The sequence below is a fragment of the Dicentrarchus labrax genome, unplaced genomic scaffold, assembly GCF_905237075.1.
Source record: "Dicentrarchus labrax unplaced genomic scaffold, dlabrax2021, whole genome shotgun sequence".
Lineage (NCBI taxonomy): Eukaryota > Metazoa > Chordata > Actinopteri > Moronidae > Dicentrarchus > Dicentrarchus labrax.
In genome coordinates this window covers 17,141,842-17,155,626 of record NW_026136715.1, presented here as the reverse complement: position 1 = coordinate 17,155,626, position 13,785 = coordinate 17,141,842, and the positions used below count along the sequence as shown (strand labels likewise).

General features: G+C 41.6%; 1 protein-coding gene across 6 annotated transcripts in view; it reads right to left on the bottom strand.

Moving 5' to 3' along the window:
- Positions 1–13,785, bottom strand: part of rerea (arginine-glutamic acid dipeptide (RE) repeats a) — a 124,964-nt gene that overhangs the window by 22,624 nt on the left and 88,555 nt on the right. For 4 of the 6 annotated variants that reach the window (XM_051424228.1, XM_051424225.1, XM_051424227.1 and 1 more), the window contains 5 exons: positions 12,781–12,885; positions 7,768–7,816; positions 6,765–6,889; positions 5,574–5,673; positions 4,718–4,816 (listed from right to left, as the gene is read on the bottom strand). In XM_051424228.1, the coding sequence (XP_051280188.1) occupies positions 4,718–4,816; positions 5,574–5,673; positions 6,765–6,889; positions 7,768–7,816; positions 12,781–12,885 (478 nt within the window). Of the gene's footprint in view, positions 1–4,717; positions 4,817–5,573; positions 5,674–6,764; positions 6,890–7,767; positions 7,817–10,540; positions 10,726–12,780; positions 12,886–13,785 lie in introns of those variants that run through there. The other 2 variants (XM_051424231.1, XM_051424229.1) reach the window with 2 other exon arrangements.

The window sequence follows — 13,785 nt, the reverse complement described above, 5'->3', positions numbered from 1 at the left end:
TTAGGAATCCTTCTTAAAACCTGAAAAAAAAAAAAAACACTTTTCTGTAGCTGAAGATCTTACTTTGACCGATCAAGAGAGCTGTTTTTACCTGATAATAAACATGGATAGTTCTGCCAACCTTTAGCAGACAAAGTAACAGCCTCTGCTTCCTTTGGCTCGTACTGACACAAAAGGTGACAGGAAATTCCAGCACACACCCATCCTGCCTGCTATTTAGTTACTTAACAACCCTAAAAAGCATTGCTGGCACTGTACCATAATGGTGATAAAATGCACTGTTGACACTAAATCTTTCAGTGTAGCAAACAGATCTCCCTCTGCAGACGAGCACCGCTGAAGTGAAGCTGCTCGTCTAAACTTTGAAATAATCTATAGCCTGCAGCAAGACAGCATTTTGTGTTGTATCTGCCTGTGGTGTTTTTGGTCGAGCAGCGCATCTCAGGTCTGTCTGCAGGCCTGTGTTCAACCGCTGGGGGGAGGCTACTCTACTCTCTCCTCTCCCTCGTCTTCCTCCCCTCCCCTTCCACCTCAGTGCCGTCGGCAGCCTGCTCCAGTCATCCATCAGCTGAAGACACAGCCGGAGATAAGCCGCTGAGGAATAGACCTGCCGCCCCCCAGCAGTCATAGATCAGCCTCTCTGTCTCTGACATGGCGACACGCAGCATGGCCGCTGCTGCTGCTTCTGATTGTTTATATGGCACCTCCTGTTGGCCGATGCATTATTAGCACTGCTTATTTACACTCAGGAATGACAGCAGGTTCATGTGAAGAGACAATTTCATTATGTCTCTAGTGAGAACAAGAACCCTTTGATGACCTTTAAAGGAATCAATGTAATACTGACCTTACTTTGGATTTTACTGCGATACGTCTGAATATAAAACTTTTAGAGTAAAATCAATTCATTTGAAGCTCTTGAGATCAACAAAGGCAAATGATGACATAAGACTGTTATTGGTGCAACAGCAGACCTGCATCTGACACTGGGTGTACATTTAAAATGTAATATCTGTGTGAGGAGGTAGATACAAGATATCATGTATTTGTTGTATAACCGGTATATTGTGGTCAGGACTGTTATTTTAATGTATCAACTTACTGATAATTCATTACTACTATTATTATTATTTTTAGGTTTCTTTTAGGTGGAGATTCTTTTGAGATTCACTATAATCCTGTTCACTAATACTTCAATAAATAATCTGGATATCAGAAAAAGAGGCCAATGATGAGACTGTGTAATGACATCTGTATATAATAATATAGAACATTTCACAATGATATTGACACTGAAATAACTTAAAAAGACACAATACTTTATTACAACAACAAAAGCAATTCTTTATAGGTTTTTCAATGCTGTCTGTACATCTAATAAATGACCACATCATGAACATTAACTAAAAAAACCTGGATTGACTACTTCAAGGACTCTACAATCTTTTAGCCAGAACTTTATTTCGTAATGTGCAATGTTTTTTTTTAATCAAAAACATGGATCTGTACTTGCCCAGAAAGTGTCAGCAGTGGTCAGCTACAGTCCAAGATTCAGTCGCAAAAACTGTTCATTTAGTAAAAATCTGTAACGGCATTTTTCTGATCTAAAAAGCAGATGTTCTCACTGCTGATAATCATATCCTGTCAACTAATTGTGGTTTCATGCTTTACAACAAGTGGTTATTTACATACATCAGTGTTGTAACAATATTGCTATTTTTCAATACGGCATCAGTGGCGAGGCATTTAATGGAAACAAAAAGAAACAACCTGTATGCTTTTCACTGCTTTTTGTTCGTCATTTAAAGAGAGTTTATTTTTGCCGTTGAGACTATAGCGCAATCAAAAGGATGGGAAGAGAGTTGTGTGTAGGCAGGGAGGATTGATCTGGCTTCTGATAAAACACACAAGCGGTGTGGGAATCGCCTCTCTCGGTTAGACTTTAGAAAAAGCAGAGGACTGTACTGACTGTCTGAAACGTTTCAGCCGCCCATAATAACAGTAATTATATTAGTAATTATATTTTTCCTTTTTTTGATGGTTAAATCAACCACTTCTCTACTCAACGTTCCAGTACACAGCTATAAGGAGGTTAGACTGCGCAGTAGATGTTTATGGTGAAATATTTATAGTTTTATATCCATTTTTACCATTTGAGGTTTTTCGTTGTAGTTATCACCTTTGAGTGGTTCTCACATTAAGGTGATGAGGATGTACATAAATAGTCAATAGTAAGTAGTCTCACAGTGAAAGATTGTTCACAAGTTGACTGCGAATGTTGTCACGTCCTCCACAGCAGTAATGAAACAGTTTACAAATGATTACAGCAGTGGTCTTATCTTTCTGTTTGAAGAGTGTGTGGGGAGAAAAATTATAAATATTTTTCTAGACATTAGAGAGTTAAGGTCCAGGATTAGTATGTGCTATGTGGCAGCAGCTGCAGGAGAGAAGAGAGGTAGGGTGGGAGGGGGCAAGAGAAGTCAAAGGGGGGAGGGGAGGGTGACAAGTGACCCTGCAGACAGGCTGATTCTGTCATTCCAGCAGCCCCCGCTGTCACTTTTATTCACATCTCTAAAAGAATGCAGGGGTGGGGTGAAAAAAGAGCAGACAGGAATAATGAAGCTAGTCCTAGAGGGGGGATGAGATGGAAGAGGGCGAGGAAGAGGAAGGAGGAGAGGCAGAGCAACGGCTGATAAATAAATAAAGAGCAGCAGGGCTGATTTCTCTGAGTGCGTCAAGGTTGGAGCTACATTTACACCTGTCCCTCAAGGCTGCAGGGCTGAAAAGGCACAACTGGTGATCAGATCACTGGGATCTGTGTCCTTGGCTGACCAGAGACAAGATGCTTCTCCAGGCTGTGGAGCCCCTGTGGGGCAGGTGGAGCACAGACTGGCCTGCTGACCGCCTCCATCCACAAGACACAAAACACACCCGCCGACTGAACATGGCCAACAGTGTGTACTGGACTCTCTGATAGCTCCGCCTCTTCACTTACATGATGTTGTCTGAACATGATGAAACTCCTCTGTGGAAGTGTGGATGGAGCTGCCTTTACCGACGTTACTGAATAAATTAAGCATTCAGGGCTGGGCAATAATTCAATGCTATTATCTTTCATTATAATTATATGATAATAGCATGTTAACGTTTATTTCTAAAACCTTTAAGGTTTTTGCATTTCATGTGTTATGAGTTTTAATATATAAGTGGAACACAATTCATTGCATTAAACATCAGTGATGATTTATATGTCATTTAGCATACATGTGCTATGTTGTGGTATACAGCCATGTTAGCTTACTGCAGACATTTCATATTGATAAAACAATATAAGAAATCTGCCTCAAGAATGTTTGTTCATGTTATATGTTGATTTATTAAAACTTCCATATATCAGTATTGATAGATAGAGAATCAGAAATCCAGTTTGGTTGGGTTATATTGTGGTATCATTTTCTGATTTCAGCCACATTGTAAGAAAATATAAGATCATTTTTTTCCTAGCCTGTGCCACTGAGTTCAGTGCTTTAGCATTATAAGAAAAGACTACAGTCTATCAATACAGATAAATAACACTGTAATGGTAAATTTTTACTGAAGTGACCACTTTATTGTCTGAATCTGGGTATTTACAGCTCCTACTCTCAAGTCCCTACTGGGCTTCTTTGGCAAGTGGTCTATGGTAGACCTACTGTGGTGGAGTGTGGCAATAAAGCCTCCTATCAACATGCCTGTCCCCCGCTCTGATCATCTTTGCACAGCAGATTAGCTTGGCGCCAGCAAGTATGCATAAATAAAGGCGAACTCATAACCAGTCCACAAAAGGATGGCTGACTTAATTTGTTGTGATTTGCTGTGGTCCTGCCGTGGGCTCTGGCTTTATTCAAATGTGCCCATCATGTTCAATTACGAGACAAATCATCCCATTCACTTCCACCGGATCCGAGCTGCTGTATTCAAAGCTCAACAACGGACTGCCAAGCTTCAGCACTACCAAACAATATCAAAGGGGAAAGGATGATTCACCCAGGAGGAGGAAAAACTAACATAGAAGAATTTTAGTGGTGGTGCCTTTTGTTTTTCTACGATCCACAGTCAGCATTGTTATCTTTAAAAGAGAGTTGGTATACAAACATGTAGTGCAGTGTGTCATAAAGCATCAAGGCCAAAGCCGCAGCTCTCAGTTGTTTTGACATGGTGTTATCCAGCACTTTAATTCCCCCTCCTACCCCTTCATGATGTGGTGTTTGATCAGGAAGAAGGGCTGCCATTTTCTGATTCCAACCCTTCAACAGCTGTGGTGAAATTCACATCTAAATTCAAATGGAGGCTAACATTACCAGCCCTCAATCTTTTCCCTTTCCAGACTTCCACGCTTAAGATTTATTCTGTGGGTGATAAACAGGATGCAGCTGCTCTCGGGCCTTGGAGGAGCTGGAAACTGACGAGTGTTTTTAGTGATGTCTTGTGAGAGGGGGCCAAGAGCCTTGTTCTAACTCTCTCTCAACAGCTCCCTCTAAAGACACAAACCAAGCTCTGACCGACAGCAGCAATCCATACAAGAAATACCAAGAAACAGCAACTATTTAATACCCTGACATAAAGAAAAATATTAAATTGTTTTGGATGCCAACTTATTACTTGCATCCTTTAAGTAGTTATTTTTTTTAAGTACATTTTCTTTGTTAATGCATTTCCAAATCAAAGGCTCTCTTACCACTTCATCCTCAGACCAGCACTTCTCTATCAGTTTGGGTACAGGCTTCTTCACCAGACGCTGGAGAGCTTTTCCTGCATCATAGCTGCTCTCGTGAAGCTGAGGACAATCGCAAAAAATAACAGCTTAATATTCTGATTATAAAACCATGCATGGATATATTAAAAAAGGAACATTTTACAAAGATGCCAGCTTTCTTTACAGTCACACCGAAGGGACATTTTGAGCTGTATTGACATATTTTATTGAGCTGATTTGGATTACAAACAGATTTTACATCCAAGATTGACTGAAGCTTTTTACTAGAGATCTTAGAGCATCAGAGGAAATGCTGTGCAAAGATCCAAGAACCACCCTGGAAATAAACAACACGGTGACAAAGGCAATCACTGTGCAGCTTTAAGCCCTGTGTCACATTCAAATGGGTGAAACAGGCAGCACTGGAGCTCTTCCTCTGAGAATAAACAAGCATTACTCATTGGAATTGCAAATAGAGAGGAAGGTCGAGAGACAATGACCTGCCCGCTATGTTAATTTTCCAGTTTATAGAGTCGGAATATAAATGCCCTGTTTATGATGATTCTAATCTCTTTCTTGTGCTTGATTCCTCAGTATTCATTATCAATGTGACGGACAAATCTCTCATTACGCCTAATGTATTGTAAGCCTCTGAGGCTGGGTTCACTACAGGGGGCTACTCTACTGGCTCAGGGGCTTTATCATTGCCCATCACTGCAGAGCAGTACCATCCCGGCAATTCAAACGCAACATTTTATTGTGAAACTCTGTTTTATTTTATTGAGAAACCTCATGTGCACCTGATTTCTAGTGTTAGACTTATTGCTTGGTTACTTACAGTGTTAAGTGCGTTTAATGTAGTGTCATCTCGAGAAGCTGCTAGACACCCGTCTTCGGTTGAGCCTCCGTCACACATCCCTGCAAAGGCAGCCATGCTCCTGTGGACAACACGTAAAATCAACATTAAAATGACCTTAGTAGAGATGTCAACAGCTGACGATAAGCAGGGGTCACCTTAACAGTTTTACCCTCATTTACCAAACTTCAAAAGTGTTGACTTGAATTATAAATTACTTATTTCATGTAAAAACAATTTCTGGCACTGCAACATACTGATATAACTTCATAAATTACAATAAAATTACATCGTAGCAAGATGGCACAATATTCACAACAAGGAACTAATGAACAGGCTGACCAACATTCAATAGCAAGCTAATTTTTGTTTCCTTTATAAAATTAACTTGCTAGCTTGGTAAGAAATGTAGCGAAACTTCAACATCAGTCTGTTAACTTCATCAACAAAAAACTGATTGGCAACTACCTATAATCAATTAATCTTTTTTTTAAATGCCAAACATTTGTTGCTTCACGATTCTCAAATGTAAGAATTTACTATCTTTCTACGTCTGACATTATACTGCACTGAATAATTTGGGGCTACTGTGAAAGTCAAATGACTGTCTGACTGAACATTGTTCCAGAAAGAAAAACTACATTTTCACTGAGCAGGGCTTTGACATTAAGCACATATATTCAAATACAACATAAATATAGGCCTATGTAACACTGGTAAGCATGAAAACAAATATGATGGATGGATATAGACTCTGATGGAATTTATATAACACTGTCTGTCATACTGACTGACTGTGATTAATTACACTGTGGCCCCTGACTACACATTAACACAGAAACCTGTTAACACATATCACTTTCACTGCAGCAACATCTCGGGGCAACACCGATGAATGATTTTATCCCATGATACAACACCTGATGAAGTTTAACATTAATATGTAGCATAAAATACTACTCTGGAGACTTACAGAGATTTGGTTCGACTAATCTTTGGTACAGAAACTTTTACTTTTACTGATGTTTTAAGTTCTGAATTTATGCAGCTACCCTCAGGGATCAATACAGTGGACAGTTTGGGGTTACATATTTTTGAAAAACCTTTAACATCATTGGTGATAGTTTTCCTCTGAACTAGTTGGGCAGACTTGGCAGCCAGGTCTGAACTCACCTTGCGGCTCTGAGGTACATGAGAAGATCACAGTCATTGACCCCTGGCATCCAGACCAGCTCCTCATTCTCGGTCACGGCCTGGCCACCAGGAGAGGGGAAAGGCTGCAGCTCTGGGAGCTTGGCCTAATTAGGTCCAGGGAGAAGGAGGAGGACAGATGGTGTCACACTACAAATAGCTTGCAAGCTTGAAGAAAATATCAGCTTTCAACCCCCTGTCATCAACTTTTCACTGGGTGGTGGCAGCGAGGAATGGGGCAAAGTTACAGTGGCAATGATTCAATATCTTAACACAACACGGAACTGTAGCACTCGGATGACTTTCTGTCCTTGAAGCACTTCAGGTGAACAAGACTGTCTCAAGACCTTTTTTTTTCTCTTAAAGATGGAGCATATACAGATCCTTCCTACTTTTGGTGGCAATATAAATGACTTACTGATAAATTTAGTTACACAGTTAATATACAAAGCTACAGTACAGTTTAACAGGCTGACAGGTGCAAACATCACCGTAAAATGATCATGCAAACTTAATGCAAACTCTTATGTAAAGTGCAGGATCTTGATTCCACCTGGCGTGTCACATTAGTACACTGCCACACTGGCATCACTACCATATAAAATTGCTGTTGTATTTTTTGGGTATATAGAAAGTTTTAGATGTACTAAATTTAAATAATATGTCTTGTGAGAACAGAAGTGCAGCAAAGACCAAACTAGCTCATTGTTATGAGCAGCTTCAACGGTTTTGTGGGAGAAGTTGTCATTTAGTTAAAGCTAAATGGGGAGATATTATTATGCTGCTACACATCTTGTTTGGATTTATCTTAAATGACAAGCGATACCAGGAATCAGACTAAACGGCATCTATAAAAGGTAAGAGAAGAGTTATTAGCCAATTGTGTGATAAATCCAAAAATAAAAAAGGGCTTCCTGCGGTTTCCAACGTTCACAACAATCTCTCAAGTTAACTGCTAAGTGATGGGTGCTTTACAATGACTTACTTGGTGACTGGGTCCCACTCGGATTTCCCCTTGTGTGCTGTTTAGTCGCCTGAGAAGAGACAAAGAGAGCGGATTGAAACAAAATATTCACTTGGCAGCATTTTCAAAGCTAGCTGAAAGAAATCTGTCTGCATTGTGCCTGTTGAATCAGCTGAACAACTGCACGAACTACAAAGTCTCAACTGGGTATCGTAACTGACTGAAGCCTCGATGCAGGGAAGAGAAAGAAAATGTAAGAAACATAATTCATGACCTGGACAAGATCAAATGTAGTGCAAGGAGACATGAGCTGTACTTTCAATTGTGGAAAACATTACAGGCAAGTCACATACGAGAAAAGTACACAGTGTTTTATTCTGAAACACAAATAAAGATTTCAGGAGAATATTCCTGGTCGACTGCTCTTGCACAGCGAGCTGAGCAGAGCACATTTGCAAGCCTGATATTGTGGATGCAGCAATAAAACAGAATCCCCTAAAAGGAGGAGGAGGAGGAGGGGTGGGGGTGGAGGTGGGGGAGCTGGCTCTGGATATGCAGGGCGAGAGCCTCTGAAACGGCTGCTGGTACAAATGTTGGTAGCCATAGCAACTGCAATTTAATAATAGTGTTCCGAATCTCCAGCTGCAGTGGATTAAAGAAAATGACAAGATGTTCCTTTTGAAAAGCCATTCCCTCCGTTGCCTAGGTAACGGCGCCGATTTTCATACAGCCGAGCACGGGGCGGCCCAGAATCTGTCAGCGTGATTTGCACCCAGAGAAGCTCGCACTCCATCACGGAGTCCTGGCGGAAACCTGAGAGGCCGCAGCCCCTCTGGTCTCTTTACAGTGCTCCAACCACAAAACCCTCTGACGGGTACATATTTGACCCGACTCCCCTTTCCCCTTCTTAACAGACCTCCTTCTCTCAGACAGGAGAGAGTAATCCATACTGTTATGAACTATGGCTGACAGAAGCTTTGGCACAGACGACGTCAGCACGGGCCAAAAAAACTGCATTTCAGCTGCAGTAAATGACCCCGGGCCTGCCAGGACTGTCTGCTGCTCCAGAACATGTCGAAACACTTCATTTCATCTCAGCAGATAAGACAAAGTAAATCTAAAGAAATCACAGTTTTTGGCCGACTACGGGAACACAGAGCGATGAATAGTGCTGATAAAGATAAAATATGGTCATTTCCTGCATCATCAGCACTTCAGATTAGGTTTTAGTGGTTTCATAACGATTTCATTATACTTGAATCCTACTTTAACAGTGTTTCTTATGCCAATATTTGACTGAAAGTTTTGAAATAGTTATTACAAGTAAGCAGCGGAGAACTAGCTAAATACTATTTTATTTAGATTTATACGAGATGAACAAAGCTTGAAACAAAGACATACCATTATCCTGCTTTTTCCCTACACAGCACAGACTATATATCTACAATGCAGAATATTTCTGCATGTAACGTGGAGCAAGAGCGAATCTGGCTGAGACAAAGTTCTACAAACGTGTTCCTGACAATGTGCAGTCGGCCAGGTCTGCTGTACGTTTGGCAGGAGGCTGTAAGGATGACAAATGAGGACCGGTGCACCAGAATAAGAACGGCGTCTTGAAGACAGCTATGCTTTACTCAGGCAAATACCTGAGAGCAGACATTCAGATGGAATGCTGCACAGGTCCTGAGAGAGGAGGCAGAATACAGATGTATCGCAGCAGGAAGCTCTCAGGAGTTTCCATAAAGACTGCAGATATACTTGAACAGACACAGCAAAGTACTTACATAAAATAAGGTCAATGTTAGTAATAAAAGTAAGAACTAGTATTATCCAGCAAAAAATACCAGGTTTCATAGTTGATGTTTATTTCTTGTAGACAAAAAGCTAGTCTTTTAATTTTCTGGCTCTTAATGTAGATTAGAAAGACATTATCTCAAAGTTATTAGTTATAATACTGACTTCTTAGTAAGAATGTTTTATATAAGCTGCACAAAGCCTGTTGCCTAGCACAATAAACAAAGTAAAACAAGTCACACTCAACAAGTTCACATCTAACTCAGCATTAGCACACAATCTTGTCAAATAATTACAGGCTTACTTATTAAACCCCAAACAACAACGTGACAGTCTGGTCAACTTTGTGTGTGTGTGCGTGTGCAATCAAGGATAACCCCGCCCCCCTCCATCAATTTCAGCCAATCACAGCGCGAGTCTGTGGCACACTGACATAATTGCAGCACAGCAAAAACAAACCCAACTTGGTGGTATTTAAGTGCAATGGCGAGCAGCGTGGACACAACAGAGCCGGTCTGCGGGGCTGGCAGAGCCCGGCGGAGCTTTGTGTGCAGCCCAGCATCGCTCCATACGCCATGTCATGCCGGTTGTAAACAGGAGCTGCAAAATGGAGCCAGGGCTTATAACCGGGTCTTATAACAGTCATACAAGCAGGCGAAAGGGCGCAAACACACTCGCGGATGCGTCTCAGAAACTATGCATTCACCGGGTTACATACTGATAACGGTGAGATACGACGGTGTTTTCATTACGGTGGCACAATAACGCGTAACGGTATGTGATCTGCGATGACAGCGTTCAATCCTCCTGGCGACTGACACAATGTGCACACTCGCTTTCGTGCACCCCGACACACACAGACGGTTAAACCTAATGACAGTGATGCGGACAGCTCGCAAACATCACACACTTTCTTCGTCAAGACGAATAAGCCGAGCCGACAGTCGCGCAGTAAGTAATAACGGCACGAGAAAGCACGAGAATATGAGCACAAACCTACCTCCGGGGACTGAACAAATCGTCCATTTCTGACATCGAGCCCTAAAGGTTGGGTGGTGACACTGTGTGTATAAATGCTCGTTGGATTTAACTCCCCCTCTCCCACCTATTTCTAGGTGCTCAAAATGGAGAACCACGCATTCGCTCCCGGAGAGGTATTCACTGAGCTTGTGCTGTGACCTCAGCCTGCACGTACAGCGTCGCAAGCTCGGCTCGCTCCTCTGTAGACACTACTGAGCATGTGCTGCGACCTCACACACACACACACACACACACACACACACACACACACACACACACACACACACACACACACACACACACACACACACACACACTCACTCACTCACAGAGGCGCGCGCGCGCACACACACACACACACACACACACACACACACACACACACACACATAGAGAGAAGCAGACAGACACGCATACAGGATACGGAATTCATCTCTCCTCGTATGTCTGCGCCATAATAAACAAGAGTGAAATTGCAAGGCTGCAGACACCCCGCTCAGAATACCAAACGAGCGGAGCAGGGGAGGGAGGGAGGGAGGGAGACTGAGACTGAACAGGGCTCTGAAGGAGGGGGTTCCCAACTGGCAACCCAAGGTGCCAATAACAAGGACAGCTGACACTGCAACACGTGAGACACCACTAGTGGATAATAACAATGAGAGGTTCATCAATTTTGCTTCAGCACCTAAATGATTCAACGGCTCATCACGTATTGTAACCAACAAACATGTCCCATAAACTCTATATTAAACATACATGATACAATAGGTAAATAATGACATATAAATGATAAGCTGAAATGCTTAAATATTCAAATAAACTATGAAAAAAGTTATTTTCTAGCACAACAAACTACAACACAGTAAAGACGGGGTTCAAAGTTCGTGACACTTATGACGGGTTATTTAACCATTTGAAAACTGAAAACTCATCTGTTCAGACTGCGCCTGGGCCCATAAAAAAACAAAACTACCTCTTATTCTTTCGACGAACCTGATGCATGATCGCTGCACACATGGTGCACATGGCTGAATGCACGTATAGGGTCAGTAAATGTAATTCACAACGCGGCCAGCTGAGCAGACATAAAAACAACTTATTAAAAGTCATCTTTTGAGACCATCAACATCAATTGAGTCATTCTTATTACAGTGACATTGTGTCAGTCATCCTTATCAAACAAGTGACTTGATACCATTGATGAGCTTCATCTAGATTTTTCCGTTCTAATCTTCATTTTAACGTAAAAGATCGGTAATGAAAACTTAATCACGTAATCTGACAAATATCAACAAACGCCCAAACAATTATAAAGCCACAGGGGTCTCCTGGGATCAAACTCCATAATTACACCACATTAGGACCATCCTTTGTGCACTGATAACACTGACAGCAGTAATGAGTAGAAAGCATCATTAGACATAACACTGTGCATCCACAGCCAAAAATGCAGAGTGCTCATGTGAAACATCCTACAAATCCACACATTTTAATAGTATTTACGATAGTGAAAAAAGCAAATATAATAATATTTCTGACTCAATATCTTGAGATCTATAACTTGCTGACATTTTTAATTTGTCTATTAGTGCCATCAAATAATATGTATTACTACTGAGGATTCAGTATATGGTCATTGTTGGGATATTACTTCATAAAAACCCCTTCCAACATCTTGCCTCATATAGTTTTAACTGCATTGTATCAGTAAACTGCTCAGCTGTAACTAATGGCTATAATTATCATTGCAATTAAATTGAACCCAGCAACTTTGAATTTATAGCTGAAAAAAAAAAAAAAAAAAAAAAACTGGCAATTAATTGACTGACAGACTAATCATCTTTGATTATTAAATTTTTAATAATTAATTGTCATTACTCATGTAATAATCCTAAACATTACTACCTAATTCTAGCCTCTCAATTGTGAGGATCTACTGTTTTTCTTTGTCTTACGTGATAGTAAACTGAATATTTTGGGGGTTTGTCAGAATAAACAATCAAATGTGAAGACGTCAACTTGGGCGAATTTTTCACAATATTCTGACATTTTACAGACGAAAAAATGAATTGATTAATTAGAAAAATAATCATTAGTTGCATCCCTATTTTAATTAAAATTGTATCAGATGCACAGAGTGTTGAACCAGCATTTCTGGTCTGTGGGAGGACTAAGAAGGGTATTGTATCAGTGGAATTGACTGGACAGAAAGCTCCTCACCTGGTCTCTGGGTTATATCCGAGGATATAGAAAAAGGAGTCGATGCGGGCTTTGAACTCCCTGGCAGCAAAAATGTCGGAGAAATGGGAAATGTTGCATTTCCCCCTGTGAGAGAGAAAAAAGACAGGCCTTATTAGACAACAACAACTACATGACAAAGTGATACCCTAGCAGGAGCAGACGTAGCCCTAATTAGAAGCTCTTGGGATATTCATCTATTGGAGGTGACAAATACAGCAGCAGGTATCTAGTGCCTGTCAGTGCCTGCTGACTTTGCTGTGAGACATCAGGCTCTGGCTACTGAACCCGTAAACACCAGCTGAACATGTCAGCTCTGCCCTGTCTGCTGCAGCTGGGGCATGATGGGAGACAGACGTTGCAGAGATCTGGACAGGAATTCAACCTGTGTGTCTCACTCCCGACACGATTACCCCCCAATGAGCTGAGAGTGCTGAGGCTCCGACCACATCTTGATACCATTTCCTGTTTCCAGCACTCTGGTGTCTGGCTCTATCAGAATAACAGACATCACAGGCACACAGAGCTGGGCTGCCTTGCAGAGAAACAGTATCTTCCTTCCCCCTGAAAAGATTAAAGGGCACTAAAGAGGGCTGTCTTCGGAGAGCTGCGGCATTACAGCACCCCGCTGGAATTCCCTCTCGTTTATCTTAAGCCTGGAGAATAAGTCAAATCAAAGGGTGCTCTGTGTAGGAGAAGTTGCAGCTAATTTGCCCTGAAATCAGTGGTTTCTGGGAGACATGGCTTTGGCTGCCCGCCGCTGTGCTGCTCACACATGGTTTTGGTTAAAGAAAACGGGAAGTGGGAGAGGTGGGAGGGGTGGTCAGACAGGAATGGATGGAAAGACAGAGGCGGTAACACAGAGAGAAAGAAAACGATCCCTGTACATTGCTGACATAAAGCACAAAGAGATTGAGTGCCATCAGTTTCACTCCAGAGGCTCATGTAGTGACAGGTGTGCGTTTGGGGGAGTTGATGCACAGCCAT